Consider the following 16,488-nt stretch of genomic DNA (forward strand, 5'->3'; position numbering starts at 1 on the left):
GCTCTCATAACTCATAGTCCATTCCTACTCCAACACTCACAACACAATAAAATAATATTATAAAATCCTACCACCACTTACATGTTTGTAACATTATTTTATTTTGTTTTGAGTATTGGAATAGGAATGAAGTAGAAGTGTCCGAGTAGGAGATCGGAATTGTTGGTTGGGATATCAAATTCACTAATTCAATAATATGGGAGGGGGTGTTTAGGGATTTCCCCATAGTATTAGTACCTAATCGCAAAATTAAAACTAGAAGCAACATAAAACATTATATCAATGTTGATCCAGCTCCAGCCAAACACACAAATTCACGATTATCATCTATCGCCAGAAACCCTAATTCAGAGCTACAAAATCACGAGATATAAGATATGGTCGGCCACGTTTCAGTGGAAGTAGCAAAGACGGTGATTGAGGTCGCTGACGTGGCATGGACCGCCGTGGAGAGCTGCCACCACCACCTCCACCACGACGGCCCGAAGCCATCACCGCCAGAATGGAAAGAAAGATCTGATTTTGATATCGAATGTATACGAGCGGAAAACGAACGACTTCGTCTATTGCTTGAAAAAACCTCAATCTTCTGCAGGAGATATCAAGTTCACCTACGTTGATGCATAATTGCCCATCCAATGTATGTAATTATTAGTATTATTTTCAAGTTATTCGAATTGGGGGAAATTAGTGTGAACTTTTAATGAATTGCAGCTGAATGATCGGATTCTGGATGCTGTTCAGTCGGAGAGCTTCGTGAATGAGCTTGAATTCCTCCGTCAAAACACTACCTGCACATTTCCATTTGATGAGCCATCTGGTTTTGCCTATTTTTCTTAAGTCTTATATTTGTTTGTCTGTGTGGGGACGCGTGTGAATTCTTGATAAACTAAGGATTTATGTTTAACTTGATATGCTGGGGCGAGTTCCATCCATTGCAATATACTAATGGATACCTCATGCTCATGTTACTAATATATCTATTTGGAGTTTTATGGATTGTATGCTAAATATTTCTGCAAGTGTTTCTGGTTCAACTCATGTTTCTTGATTATACATCTATGCAACTGTTAAAAAGTTTTGATTCGTGTCGATATCAGTGGCATATATGATAGTATATCTTACAAAAATGTTTGGTAATGTAATCAGGCACGGATCTGGAGAACGCAGAAATCTTGATCAACATGGATCACGAAGAACCAAGTTGGTGGGTCTGGGTCTCTGATGATATGGTCCCTAAAAATACTGAAGAGAAGAGTGGAATTGACAATGAAAATTATGTATTTGTAACTGAGGAGCATGTGGTGGATGGAGTTGCTACCTTTTTGGCTAGATGCATCTTGGCGAACCCAAATTCAGTGGTTTGTAACCTGACGTTGATCCGCTTTCTGTTATATATCTTGTTATAACTCTACATATTGTCTAGCTTCACAATTAATGCTATTTTTTCTGGCAATGCAGAATTTGCCTCCTTTGGAGCTACAGAAAGGTAGGATCATTTTCCTGATTCTAAGAGTAATTTGGTGCTCTTTAAACAGTAAAGATGCTACTGTGCACACAATTACACACATGAAAAATATATTGTTGACCTGAAGGCTAATATCTTTGCCAACTCCAACCTCATGCGAGCATTGCCATATTGGGTGCCTATCTCATTGGTATTTATATCTTGCAGCCCTAATGAAAGCTCTGAAAGGAATGAATAAATTAGAGAAAATGGTAGACATTTGGCATGCTGGAAAGCTATTTTACACCCTAGCCATGTGGGGGCTTGCCCTAGCGAGGTAAGTTTCGATATTCTAAGACCAGTTTCACTGCCAGTTATGTTCATTATACGTAATTTGTATCAACCCCTCTGAAACTGCTGCATTTCTGGAACATCCCACTTGGTAGCACTCATCCTGTTATAACTTTACTTGCACTAATGTCTAACTCTGACTTTGGCCCTTACGAGTAGTGTTCGAAGTTCTAACTTTGTACATAGCTCTGATTTGGCTAACCTCAAACTGAATAATTTGTTCATAAGTACTAACATCCCAAAGCATGCATATAAGGCTGATATAATTGGATTCATCACTACCATAAGTAGAATCATTCAAATTCGAAGTAAACATAATACCAAGATAGCAAACTGCAGTTTAGATGTTTTTCTTTTTGTACTTTTTAGATTTGATTTTAGTTGATCCTTGCGTACAGTTCATGTAATAGTACGAGGTATACGGGAATTGTAAATACCACCATCCAAATTGGGTCAAATTAGAATTACTATTTACTTTAGCTGATGATGTATAAAAAATATTCACCACTGAAATGAGGTTTGAAGTTGAATGAGGAAATACCAGCTTTAAGGAGAAAAAAATCTATGAATAAATGTTTCAGTGGCCATTGATTAATTTTAGGAGATTCTTTGTTTTAGATACAAAGTTGTCACTGCAAATTACATGGTACTAGTAACCTAAGAATTACTAACATGGGTCTTCTTTCACTGCAACCTCTTATAATTTCATTTTGTCAGTTTATGTAAATTGGAATGTGAAAATTTGGTTTCTTTTTCTTTTGAGGGGGGGTTCATGATCTTGTATGCCATTTCAGTTGAGATGTTCAGAGAGTAAGTTGATCTTATCAATTGAAATTCCATTTTTCAGTTTATACAAAGGTCGTGCTATTCTGAGACTCGCTACACTTGGGGTTCACCACTCGAGCAAAGCAGCTCTGAAGATCCTATAAGAATTGTCTTCTTTGAATGCCAAAACTTTCCTCTAATGTACATGTGTAAGAAAGGTTGCCAGTGTTGGATTGTTCTATGTGTGTTCCTATTATTTGATTTCTTCATGTTCAACTTCTGTATATATCTGCGTTCATTGTCAAATGTATATAAAGTGTGAACAATTTGATGGAAATTCAGGCTCCATTGCCATGATTATGATGTCTGAAACTCATGTATAAATTTCTGCATCTCAATATTAGCAACCAGCAATCTCGTACATTCTAGCAATCCTTATGCAAGCATTCTAGGCAAATAATTAAGTTTTAATACAAGGGATTATAAGAAGATTAATTCGTGTTTCATATCATCAATCAATCAATCAATCAACCAACTCCCCTTGTAATGAGAGTATCTGCCTCACTTCATCAGCAAGGTCTCTAACATGCTTGTCTTCAAATCCTACGGTTAGAAACCGCAAAAAAATGTCAAAAATAATGAAACCAGTCATTAGATTATGATGAAATTAAACTAAAGCATAGAGCCAATCTTACCTATTTGGACAAGGGCATTTTCCAGCTTGAATAGGTACTCTGTGTTTGGCCCTGAGGGGCCTTTTGCCCTAACTATTTGACTGCAGAATTAAGAAAGAAGTAACTGAGACCAAAATAGAGACATACATTCTTATCTCAACATATAACATCAGGATCGAAACCCATATTCAATGACATTTGTTACTTCACAGGTGCTCGAGACATAAACTTTGCTGTTAAAGAGAGATGAATTGAATTATCAAGAAAGATGCGTACATGGCGATTTCTTCAAGTGAGGCAGGTCCCAGATAGTTCTGGTTCAGCTTCTTGTCTGCAGATGCGATATATCTGAACAATCTGAAATGTGAGATTTTCAAACAGAAATAGTTGGCTGTATAAATCAGTAAACCTCTGCAACTTACACCATAACATTAGAGACCAGAGAGGGGTGGAAGAACTTGCGTCCTGTAACAAATTAAAACAAAAAAAAACTCTGATACACATTAGACGCCCCAAATGAAATCCCAATGACAAGTTTTGAAAGTTAAAATGATCTTACAGTGAAGAAATCTACATAAACTTTCTTGTCATACTGCTTCTCCCTCACCTCGAGATGCTACAAGCAACATGGTACATGTGATGGTTTATGAAGATTAAATAAAAAAAAGACTGATCTTACAAAAAAGAATCTTGATAAATTTCAAGCTCCAAACCTCCAATGCAGTTATTTGATCTTCCTTGTTGGTTATCTTGTACGCAGCTCCCCACTGTTGTTATAAACTAGTTAAATTCAATATCACCGCGAAAGAATATGATGTAACATTGTTTTCACAGAATTTTAGATGATAGATGTGATTATAAGCACAAGACTGAAGTAAGAAAAAGATGCAAACAGAAATGACATGGTTTGGTTTCCTTCAAATGCTGCAATCACTACAAAAGTAGTCAAGATGATCAGTGGCAATAAGGTAATCCTCCTGTGTTAAATGCAGAAACTGAGATAAAGCTTCAAGATTGTTATACAAAGAATGAAAGCACTCAATTATCCATGATCCCGCGATGAATGAGGGTTGGCAAAACTATCTCTAAAATGTGATCCGAATCAGATTTATGCGTACACTCAAATGCACAGATAAATACAGCCGAGAGGAATCAAAATATCTATCAGAACTAACTGTTTGTTTTGGAAATTACAGTGGTTCATCAACAGATCAGTCCAGTCAGAAAATAAAACATGAAAAGGATAACAGGATTTCATAACCACACACAACACATACTACAAAACTGGCATTGAAAGTACAGGCTGCGATATACTGAACAAAAATTGCTGAAGCAGAGAAGAAGAGACTAAAAGCATAGGCTCAAATGCATAAATGAAGAAAGAAGAGAGAAACTTACGCATACTTCGCCCTCTGCAGCTTCCAACGTGACTGTTCTTCCAGGGAACTCTGGAGTTCCTCTGTGATCTGTGCTTCCTGCAAAATATATAAAAACAGTTACAAATTAGTGTGCGAATCATGAATTTTGGGGGATAGACAAACTGTAAAAACCAAGCATAAATCAGTAGTTCAGTTCTTGAATCATGTATTTAGGGGATGAATAGCATAACTGACTGAATGCTTTAATAAGAGCATCCGCAATGGTGCCCATCCCGGCGGACGTCCGACCGGCATGCCGGACGTCCGCCATTGTGCAAAGATGACGCGGATACGGACGTCCACTGCGGACACCGGAGTTCCGCAGCATTCCCGGGACATCCACCATTGCGTTGACCCCACAGACGTCCGCGCGGACGTCCCGATTATTTTATTATTTTTTTTTCGAAAATTCTATAAATACGGCTCGTTGAATTTCATTTCATTCGCCCCACTTGTATTAACGAGTATCTCTCTCTCTAAATACTTTTCTTTCGAAGATAAATGGAGCACCACGATAGTGATTCCCCGACCACGAGCGAGTCAAAGGGACCGATCTTTCCCGTTGGCGGAAGTACCCCAATGTCCGCCACGATGTTCGGAATGGCGGGGATGATGCCCCAACCCCAAATGACGGCGGGGATGATGCCCGGGTACTACAACAAGTACCCGCCTTGGTATGGGATGATGCCCCAAATGCCCGGGATGATGCACGGAATGCCGGGGATGATGCCGCTCCAGATGCCCGGGATGATAATGCCGGGGATGATGCAGGGCTCGCCTGTCGCTGCGGGGGGAGTATGCAGGGGTCCCCCAATCACCGATGGACAATGTCTATCGCCCCTATATGGATTTACTGTCGACGCACAACCCCCCGAGTACTCCTCTTGAGACTCAGTTCATTGGCATCGAGACGTTGTCGATGGAGGAGTTGGGGCTATCTCCGATCCGGGATTCTCCCACGGACGCACCAACGGCGACAGGAAGGAGCGGGGGGACAGGGAGGGGCATGGGACGGGGCACTACCTCGCCTGCGGCGGGTACGATGGTGAGGTGGGGGCCGCTGAGGGGGGAAGGGATCCAGCGGGAAAAAGAGGACCGTCTGGAGCACAGAGGAGTGCATCGCGCTTGCGAAGGCGTGGATTAGTATAGTGGAGGATCCATATATCGGGGCTAACCAGCATATCGACAGGATGTGATGGCGCATTAGCCAAAGCTACCTCCAATTCAAACCGCCAGGGGGGAAGCCTCACAACGGAGAGAAATACCGGAAATAGTGGGAGCGGCTGAAGAGGCAGCTCAGTCGATTCGCCGGCATTTACACAAACAACCTCCGCTCGGCAACCAGCGGCATGTATGCCGAGGATGTGAAGCTTCTGTCTCACCATCAGTTCAAAGACGCTGCGGCGAGCTTCGGGGAATTCAAATATTGGGATGCGTATCATGTGGTGCAGACTTCGGCTAAGTTTACTGCGGGTGTTGAATCTGGCGGGCCGAAGCGGACGAAGATCAGCGCCTCCAGGGAGTACAATAGCAGTGCTAGTTCCCACGAACTCCCCCCGCCGAGGCAGAGTTCCCTACATCTTCATCGTCGACCCACCGCCGTCGCCCGGTGGGGCAAAAGTCCGCGGCGCGGATGGCGAGTGGAAGCGCCAGCGGGTCCGCCGAGGCCCAATCGGCAGCTCCTACCCAAAACGATCCCGAGCTCCCCTCACTCGCCTGCGTCGCGCAACATGAAACCCTGTTACGTGCAATGGTTGAATGGCGGACATCGACCGAATTACAAGTCGTCACTGAAGGATATCATCAATGCGGCGCGATTTGGGGTTGGGAGACATGGCGAAGAGTGGCGACGAGGGTACTGGCGGCGGGGAACCCGAGGAGTGAGACGGCGGTTTTTTTTAACTATGTATTTTTTTTAATAATTATGTATGTTGTTTTTTTGTACTATGTATGTTTTTTAATAAAGTGGTTGAAATTTCTCTGTATTTGTGTCGAAATTTTAATTCCGTAAATTATTTAATTTGGTGAATTTGTGAATTTTTATTATTGTGGGAAGTCCGTCGGGATGTCCTTGGGGATGTTTATTTTTGAGCATGAGATTTAAAAAATTGTGTTAAAAGTGAGTAAGTGAAGGGAGAATAAAGTATGAAAGGAAAAAGATAGAGGGATGAAGAAATAGGTTCGCTTTTTGCCAAAAAAGAAATGACTCCCCTACAATAGGACAACCCCAAAAAAAATAAGACTCAACTACATAAGAACAGAGGAAGTATAATCTTTCAAATCGAACAATGATTTGATATGTTATAATCGGAGTAAACTTTTCGTCATAATCATTAGACATCAGGTTTTCACATGCTAAGTATCAATGGTTCAAACTAATCCAATCCAAATAATTGTTCATGCACTAACTTATGGAGTACTCCCTCCTTCTAAATGTTTCATTTTTTTCTTTTCCGTCTGTCCCAATAAATGTCTCATTTCACTTTTACCATTTCTAGTAAATGGACTCCACCACATTCTACTAACGCATTCTAATCATATTTTATTATAAAATTAATATATAAAAGTATGAATCACAATCCACTAACTTTTACTATCCACTTTTCTTCACAAAGTTAAATTTCTTAAATCCGAGTCAGTCAAATATGAGACATTTAATCATGGACGGAGGGAGTAGTTTATGAAATGTTGCGAGAGAATGGTAAAATAGGGAGTTAAACATACAAAAGGGCAAACCTTTACATGAAATCAACATACATTAATGAAAGTAAGATTGAAAACAGAAGACTGAACAATTTCAATAAAGTCTTACACAAGAATGATTGAACATTAATCAAGATAGTAGGAGTATTATACATTGCTGATCAAGCCAAGGAATTGATTTTCTGAGTAGTTTTGGTACTTCCGTTGTCTGAAGGAATCATGTCTCCCACAATTGGCAACTCTTGGGATTTCCCAATCAAAGGGGAATCCTCTTTAGCTTTGCCCCACACCACGCAGTAAAGCCCACTTACAATGATCACTGCTCCAATCACCAAAATCGATAAAGTAAGTCAAAATTGGAGACAGTTGACTAGTAGCAGTTGTTGATTTTGTTACTAATTACATTATCCATCCCATAAAACTATTTTCTTTATGCAAATCACTTTTTCGTCCTATTTCTTTTTACCAATTGTGTTCTAAAACTCTCATAGTACCTTCCGACATGGAGTTGGTCAGAGAGAATAATGGCTCCCAAGATAGCAGTGATGATCATGCTGAGAGGGCTAAATGATGTTACAAACACTGGACCTCGTGCCTTGTTCACCACACTTTGCAAGTAATATGCTATTCCTGAGCATATAAGTCCCTATACATGCATAATTTAATCACCAAAATTAAGATTTTTCAGGCCAATTGTATTAGCAATTAATGTTCATGTTCATGTTCTTGATAGCTGGTGGGATATCTGGTTTTGCATGTTCATGTTCTTGTTTTTGGATCCTAGTCACTTTTGGGCTAAGATCATGTTTTGGAAACATTATATTTTGAGCTTATTCACGGGTAGGGGGTCTGCCTAAACCCCTGTCCACAAAGGGCGTTTTTTATTTAAATTTTTTTTTATAGAATATAACAAGATAGAAATGATGTTGAAATTGAAGAAGGATTGAAACTAACAGAATATGTAGCAGCGAGCAGCCTAGAATCAAAACCTATAGCCCAGGCGGACGGGCCGGCGCTCCATTATCGCCGCCACGATGCCGCCTTCCACCGTTCCCATCAGACAAATCAACGCCGTCAATGACAGCTCCGCGGGGTACTCCTTCAATGTATTATTCTGCCCAATTTTATCATATATATCAATCTATTTTTATTTAATATTCCATAATAGTACTTATATTACTTGCAAAATGAAGAAGGCAGCCCAGCCGACAATAGAAGCGAGCAGCATGATTGTGCCGGAGACCCAGTGCTCGTCTGCCGAGCTGCTGGTGGCTTCGTGGTGGCTGCCGCCGTGAGACAAGAACAAGATGTTCACGGTGGGGCCTTTGTACAGTGTCATCACCATTGCTCCGCCCACCGTCACCGCCGTTCCGATCACTTTTGCTACACTGTGCACTTTTTTCAGATTCACCTTTTCCATCCTGCAGTGCCATTCTTTCCTTTTAGGATTATTGTTTTTTTTAAAACAACACTAAAAAGATTATGCAATACTACATTTTATTTATTGAAGGAACTTTATGGATTAACTTATTACATGAATTTTATAGATCGTTGCAAACATAGCATGTCACGTCTAATTAAAAAAATGATAATAATATTATTTACCTTCATAATATTATACTCTAATTTCTTAAACAAATTTCCTGCAGAATTATTTGATTTTGATGGTCATATATATCAAGTTGAATGTATATACCTGAACAAGACAGCCATAATGAAGGTGACGGCGGGGAGAATATTGACGGTCGCTGCCGCGAATGTCGCCGATGTATACTGGATACCGACGCCGTACAAGTTCTGGTCCAAAACTGGCCTATAATTTTGTTTTTTCAGTTTTCAGAAATTATTCCAAATACTACTACTATATTAGCAATTTAGGATGCAGTAAAGTTAACGATATTATAATAATGAAAACTTCTAATAAGGGGAGTACTATATAGCATATGGTAAAGAATCTTTAGATAAATACATACTGTTAAATCTGTTTACAATGGTAAAGAGATCGATTTTAATAATTTAACAGTGATCAAAAATATGAATGGGTGATGTACTCATAAAAGTTTGGCGCAACAAAGTATTAGTATTACTTTTCAATTTCAAATGAAAACACATAATCGAGTTTATGGAAAGATGCGATTCAATCAATGAAAAGATGAGAAAGTCAAATAAAATAATCTGTTGCACGCATCCTACAAAAATATATACTATTCAATCTTTTAATATTTTCGCATGATACGTGGTGCAATATATATAATTACGAAATTACCATTTTGCAGTAGATATTAATCAAACAAACTATAGGAAATTTCACTACTTTGTAAGTAACACATGCATATTGAGAGATAGAGAGAGAGGTGTAACAATAAGTGAAACTGATTAGTAGGAGTAATATGTTTAAGAGCATTACTCCAAGAAACCAAGCAGCATTATCTTGAAGAATATTGATTTCGTCATGTTGGGCCTTGTTTTCCTGCATGGAAGAATAGATCATACACAAAATAATTACTATGAATTACTAGTTGAAAATAAAAATATATAGTAGTACCATAGAATGAAAATCTTACCTCTCAAAAAAGTATGCAAATGGAGAAAAAAAGATGGTGGCAACTGCGTGGCGATAAACGACGAACACCCAATGACTAAAACCTCTCTTGAAAGAGAGCAACAAAATAATATGCATTCCTGCATATCCAAACTGAAGTGTAATCATAGCCAAATATGGCTTCATTTTGTTCAAACTTTCACACCCCATTTTTGCTCACTCTCTCCCTCTCTCTAGTCCCTTTCTTCTCACTCTTTGCATGGGATGCATAAATATGGGAAGAGTGCCCTTTTATACACACACAAAAGGCAATGAGGAAATTTTGCATGGTTCCATTGTGTTAATTAGGGTTAGGGGTATATAGTGGTCCTTTCTGATTGAAAATAAATGTGTAGCTAGCTGATGATGTGATTTCCTTTTGTGGATGACGAGTGGACACTTTTTCTTAAATTGGCTTATAAAATTATTGCTTATCATTTTCATGTTTTTTTAGCATTAATTATTGCACAAGCAGCATTGTATTATCTATATGTAAGTGTATACACAGAGAGACATGGAGATGTTTTTGGGCACGAGAATCAATAATACTGTTGCGGTACTTTAATGTTTAGACAGAAATATTATATGAATATATTTGGCTTATATTGTAAATATGATTTTTATTGAATGGAATGGTAGAAATTACAAAAGTATCTATAGTATGAATTTTGTCTAATACATGAATCAAGAATGATAAATGATATACATGACTCTTCATGGCAGGGACGGAACCAGAAAATTGAATAAGCCGGTGCTGAAATTATAAAAATAATATATTTATATATTTATTTTAAAATGACATTTCAATATTCTTGCCTTTTTTATTTATTTTACAAATTTATAAAATGATAACAACTTAAATACATAATGAATTTTGAATACAAAATTTAACATATTTTTATATGAGATAATAGTCATTCAAATTGTAAAATTTAGTAAAATTTTAGTTAATCTTATAACATTTGAAATCATAAAATTAAATCACAAACTTTTAAAAAAAAATCAATTATCACATCTGATAATGTTGTTTTTTGGTGATATTTAAAACAAGTGTTTTATTAAAATACAAAAAAACTATATTTTAATAAAAAAATCATAATTTAATATATAATTTCAAATAAATTAATTAGAATTAAACCAAATTTTTATTATTTAAATGCTACGTACTAGTACTATTAAATAGACACATATAAATTGTGAATTATGCATATATGCAAAATAATATACTGTATAAAATATAAATTAAGTATTAAACTATAAATGCAAAAACATTAGAACACGTGTTATTCTATGCAAATTCGATTATATATTATGCAATGTATTCCCAAAGAGTCTGCAAATCTGATTATATTTATACAATGTATTCCCTGAAACATACAAATGTGTATACGTATTCCCAAATAACTTGAGCAAAAAAAAAAGTAATGTGAATCAAAAGTGGACCCCAACACAACTGTAAATGAGAAAATTCAATGCTCTTTAATCGGAAATAATTTATAATTCTCCCTTTTCCCCTTTCGTCTCCCTCTCCCTCTCCCTCTCCCTCTCCATCTTCCCTCCATTCTTAGTAAAAAAACGTAGGACACTGGACACAGACTGGGGCGGCCATGGTGGGGGTACTGGCACCGAAACCGGCCAAGCCCCTGCTGGAGCGGCGGCTTGGCCCATGCTAGTTCCGTCCCTGCTTCATGGAGAACATGGATAGATACATGCATAAAATGACCAATTTAATCATACAAATTATTTCTCAACACTCACTATTAATTTGCAATCTTGAGTATTCTCAAATTTCTCCATGGAAATCCACAAGCTGCTCTTTTGTTCAAACAAATTTCAAACTGATTTCTTCTTTGCTTTTCAATATACAAACACTCAGAAAGATGCTTTAAATATACAAAACTCTAACATCTTGCGGTATTTGTTCTTTTCTCTTGTCTTGCTCCAAACTCCAAGAAGAATGATGGAAATCTTAAGGAGAATTTGGAGCTCTGAACTGGACTGAATGAATGTGGAAGATGATGTGAATGAATGATGGTATCGTAGTGTAGAATGGGGAGAAATATATAGGCTTGAGGGTTGATTCTTCAGTTTGGTAATGATTTTAGCTCCAAAAGGTAAGTCTTGGGGCGAATTACAGCAGAATGCATGCACCGCTCAAACTCAGCGGACCCTTGAGTCACTGTCAGCAGATCGCCGACTGCTCTCGGTGTCAGACTTGGCAGACCGCTAACTGTGACTTAGGGTCGCTGGGCAGGATGCTGGTTCAGGAGTGTTTTTCGCAACGGGCAGCTAGATCTCCATCAACCGCTGGGTAACTCTTTTGGGATAAATTCTTCTATTTGGTTGTGTTATAGACTCAATGTCCCACATCGGCCGTAAGAGCAATCAGTGTGGGTCCATACAGACTGAATGGTCGGTGTGGGGTTCATATAGATTAAATGGACTCTCTCTACTAACAGACTGGAATGACAACGAATTGACAAACGAAAAGTTAATTGATCTATAGTATACAAAAATTTACTGACATTAAAAATTGCCGTGGTGTTTAGAAAATTCAATAAAGAATATTAGACTTATTGTCGTATCGTTTTCTGCAAAAAGATTTTCAGGAAAGTGGTCAATACATTTTCAATAATTGTAAAGAGATGCGAAATAAATATTAATAAACGTGTGAGCGAAGTTGGCGGATAGGGAATTTGAATAAAGATGAAAAATAGGTATATTTATGCCCATTTTCATAATCATGTGATGGTGTGCGCGTAGAGTTGTCCATTGAATCGATCGAAAGGGAGGCATTGCGTAAAGGAAATCTACTTGAATAATTTGGAAACGTCATTATTTTAGGGCCCTTGCTGAATCAGCAATTAGAGACGATTGATTTCTTATAACTTTTTTTTTTAATTTGGACAAAAATATATGGAGTATTTGGTGTTTCGAAAGCATTGATTGAAACTAATTGATATTGAATCTACAACTTTGAGATAACATAGAAGAACGCATCTCAACAATTTACTTTAAAAGCTCCTCAAGGACATATTTAGGCAAGATTTATTGAGAAATGCAAAATTAAATATTTATGAAAAATACAATGGAATAGAGACGGTGAATAGAAGGTTTATTAATCTTTGATACTCAGTTTTGTCGTTATTAAGATATTAACCGTCGTAAATCCGTCATATCAATCATCAATTGTTGATTATTTATATTTTTTTTATTTTAATAATTTTTATTATATAGTACTATTAATAATTTTTATTTGCTATGTTAATAAGGAGGTGTGATCCTTTGCTAACATTTTTAAGTTGCTAATTCTGCTAACTCATCAATACATTGTAGTATTATAAATGTCAATACGATGACATTAGAATGTCAACATAAACTTAGTTGATATTTTAATACACTATGTTTACATTGATATTTAAAATGTTAATACAGTATATTAAAATGTCAACACAAATTTCTGTTGACATTTTAATGTGATCGTGTTGACATTTTTAATACACTGCGTTAATGAGCTAACAAGTTAGTAATTTAAGAAATGTTAGCATTATAACACACTCCTGTTAATAAGTCCGTGCTAACCTATTAGACTTAAATCATACTCCCTTTGTCCCTGAAAGTTTGTCATACTTCTTTTCTACAATCATTTTGTAAAAATAATAAACAGTTAAAGTGGAGAGAGTAAAGTAAGAAAGAGAATGTTGTAGAGAAAAGTCTTAATTAAATTATTCTCTCTCTTAGTTTACTATGTCTCCACTTTAATTATTTATTATTATTTTTATAAAACGAGTACAGAAAAGAAGTGTGACAAACTTTCACGGGTGGAGGGAGTATATACTAATTTTTTGTTATTATAACATTTCATCTAAGTCCGTCGTTAATCCATTGACAAATAGTATAAATAAGATTAAAAAATTATCATCGCCATTCTTCCGTGTCATTATTTCGTGGAAAAATAACGACGGACATACGTGTCACCGACAATTAGTGGTTGTATTAATCTTCGATTTTGCTTTGATTTTTCGAAAAAATTGGAACCAAATCCAAATACTAATCCACATTCGTGTCTATGCAACAACACTCTACACTCTTTCTTTTAGATCATTCTTTGTATAATGCAATAGAATGAAAATATGAATTGAATTATCCAAATGGAGTATCAGAGTATCGGTGGTTCTACCAAAAATATATGTACCTTATATATGTTATAAGACCATTAGCAATGGGGCGCCCTAATGCGAGTATCGGTGGTTCTACCAAAAATATATGTACCTTTTATATGTTATAAGGCCATTAGCAATGGGGCGCCCTAAGGTGGGCCATTAGCAATGGGGCGCCCTAAGGCGCGCCCCATGGCGCGCCACGTTATCAGTTTTATCCTCTTACCCCCCACCTGTAATGGGGCGCCCTAAGGCGCGCCCTATATGTTACTATTATTTTGTTAATTAATTTAAATGTTTTCAAATATGTAATGCAAACTAAATTAAAAAACACAACGATTAACTAAAAACCGGCGAAGTTTGCATTCATTAAACAAAAGTTACACGATTCAAGTTGGATAATCTACGCAATTCCCAACTTCCGGCGCAGCTCATCGATCAACCCCCGGAGATATTCGGCTTCGGCGAGGTCCGTACACTTCTTGAGGGCCTTGTGCGTCTGCAACAACGTCTTCGCCATCGAGGCTGTTGCCAACTGCTCGTACGCGGCGGCCGTCAGGTTCGGGGTCGGGAGCAGGACCGGGATCGGCAATTGGGCGGCGGCGGTCGAGGATGATGTCGCCGCCGCCTTCCCCTTGGCCTTCGCAGCCTTGACGCCTATGGGACGTAGGGAGGACATCGGTGAGCCGGAACTCCCAATGTCCTCTACGTCCGGTTGAGGTCCACCGGACGAGTTCCCCTTTCGCTGCTCATGTAACCACCAGCTTCGGTGGTCTTCGTCCTCTTTGTCGCCCCGGTGTGCAGAATCCCGCCTTGGAACTTCTGCTTGTCCCTCAAGAGCGCCCAGATGGCCTCGTGCTTGAACTCGCCGTACAGGGACTGGTACGACAACAACGCCTTGGAACTCACGTCGCTCAAGCTCTCGCCGCTCCCCTGCTCCCTCGCACACTTCTCGTACTCGGTCGAGAACAGGTTGATTTGCTTCTTCACCTGGTCCCAGTGCTTGTGGAGCTGCTCCCGTTGGTGCTTGTACGCGTTCGGCGGCTTCGCCGCATTGTAGCGCTCGGCGATGCGCTCCCAGTACGCCACCTGCCTCTGGTTGTTCGCGAATATCGGGTCCTCCGATATGTCCACCCAACACCTCGCCAATATGAGGGTTTCTTCCGGCTGGTAGTTCGTACGGCCGGGGGCGTACTCTTCACAATTTCTCGGAGGTGGCAACTTCTGCGCGCGGTGCCGGGTCTGCTTCTTTTTGGCGGGGGCGGAAGGGGTGGCGTCGGCGGCGGCGGCAGCGCGGCGGGAGGGGCGACAGGTCGGTTTGGTGACGGCTCCATGTCAGACAAACCGTACGATTTCGTGCTGAATTCGGGATCGTACTGCGTGTTGGCGTCGAACAGACAATATTCGGCGGGTTCTGTACCCGGCCAACGCACCTCCCTAAACATCGGACTCTTGGGACTTGAATCCATTTCGTAGTAATAATTAAAATGTGAGTTTCGAGAGTGAAATTGTGAAATGAAACGTTACAAATGAAGGTGGGGTAGGGGTATTTATACAAAAAATTAAAAACGCGTGCCATCGTCCACGACCATCGTCCGCCGATCCCGCAATGGGGCGCCTGATGTCACTTTTTTCTCTCCCTCTCTCCTACTTTACCAATTTTTTTCTCCATCTCTCTTACTTTACCAAATTGAGCATTAAACTCGTGTCGTTTCAAATGTCCCTATTTTTAAAAAGAGTGAACTACAAAAACAGTCCATGGACTATGCGTTTATCTCGCCATTAGTCTCTGGACTTTCAAAATATCCCCAGACAACCCTGGACTAAGCGTTTATATCGAAAATGATCATTTTCACTATTTCGGGACGAAAATACCCTTTTGGGGTTTTTTTGGGGGGGAGGGGTTTGGGCAATTTGGTCTTTTTACACTTTTAACATTTTAAATCTGATATTATTTCAGTGATGTACTAAATCTGATATTATTTCAGAATTATCATTCTTCTTCCTTTTTGCCATCCTTCACTCTGTTTCTTTATTTCAATATTAGATTTAATTTATAAAATTGAATTTTAAATTTCGATTTTTAAATATCAATTAAAACTATTAATTCATGGACACTATAAATATTGATTAAAACTATTAAATTTTTTATTTAATATAATATTCAGTTGAATTGAAGAAGTACAGATTAATCATGATGGAAAAATAAGAGCTATTCTATTTAGCTGAAAATTATATTTGTAACGACCCGCTAAGCCGATATTATTAAGAGACTATATTATTAGCTCGAGTATCTAAATAAGTAACTTTTACGCGATTAGATCTGATACATCCGATAAAGGTCCAATAAAATTTAATTTAATACATCCTTCGTTCTAAAAGAAGATCG

General features: G+C 38.5%; 3 protein-coding genes across 3 annotated transcripts; 1 reads left to right on the plus strand and 2 right to left on the minus strand.

The window, feature by feature from the left end:
• The first annotated feature begins 274 nt into the window (after positions 1 to 274).
• On the plus strand, positions 275 to 2,935 carry LOC121758268. The gene is made up of 6 exons (XM_042153676.1): positions 275 to 640; positions 715 to 820; positions 1,150 to 1,361; positions 1,462 to 1,489; positions 1,676 to 1,784; positions 2,646 to 2,935. The coding sequence occupies exons 1-6, from the start codon at positions 620 to 622 to the stop codon at positions 2,725 to 2,727; spliced, it is 558 nt and encodes a 185-aa protein (XP_042009610.1). The 5' UTR covers positions 275 to 619; the 3' UTR covers positions 2,728 to 2,935.
• A 6-nt stretch (positions 2,936 to 2,941) lies between these two features.
• Positions 2,942 to 4,719, minus strand: LOC121758269 (gamma-glutamylcyclotransferase 2-3-like; the record flags this gene model as incomplete). The annotated part of the gene is made up of 7 exons (XM_042153677.1): positions 2,942 to 3,166; positions 3,259 to 3,338; positions 3,514 to 3,568; positions 3,660 to 3,702; positions 3,797 to 3,853; positions 3,951 to 4,004; positions 4,636 to 4,719. Coding segments are annotated over 7 exons (453 nt in total), but the record flags the coding sequence as incomplete, so codon positions are not given.
• Positions 4,720 to 7,519: 2,800 nt separating this feature from the next.
• Positions 7,520 to 10,110, minus strand: LOC121757728 (WAT1-related protein At1g44800-like). The gene is given in 8 exon segments (XM_042153228.1): positions 7,520 to 7,692; positions 7,854 to 8,004; positions 8,313 to 8,369; positions 8,371 to 8,472; positions 8,539 to 8,779; positions 9,055 to 9,171; positions 9,766 to 9,828; positions 9,923 to 10,110. Coding segments are annotated over 8 exon segments (1,092 nt in total).
• Positions 10,111 to 16,488: the final 6,378 nt, after the last annotated feature.

The sequence above is a fragment of the Salvia splendens genome, chromosome 12 (genome assembly GCF_004379255.2).
Source record: "Salvia splendens isolate huo1 chromosome 12, SspV2, whole genome shotgun sequence".
Lineage (NCBI taxonomy): Eukaryota > Viridiplantae > Streptophyta > Magnoliopsida > Lamiales > Lamiaceae > Salvia > Salvia splendens.

Coding starts and splice junctions, on each gene's coding strand:
- LOC121758268 (XM_042153676.1), top strand. CDS start 620: ATGCATAATTGCCCATCCAAT. Junction 821..1,149: donor TCCATTTGATGAGCCATCTG/GTTTTGCCTATT, acceptor TAATGTAATCAG/GCACGGATCTGGAGAACGCA. Junction 1,362..1,461: donor TGGCGAACCCAAATTCAGTG/GTTTGTAACCTG, acceptor CTGGCAATGCAG/AATTTGCCTCCTTTGGAGCT.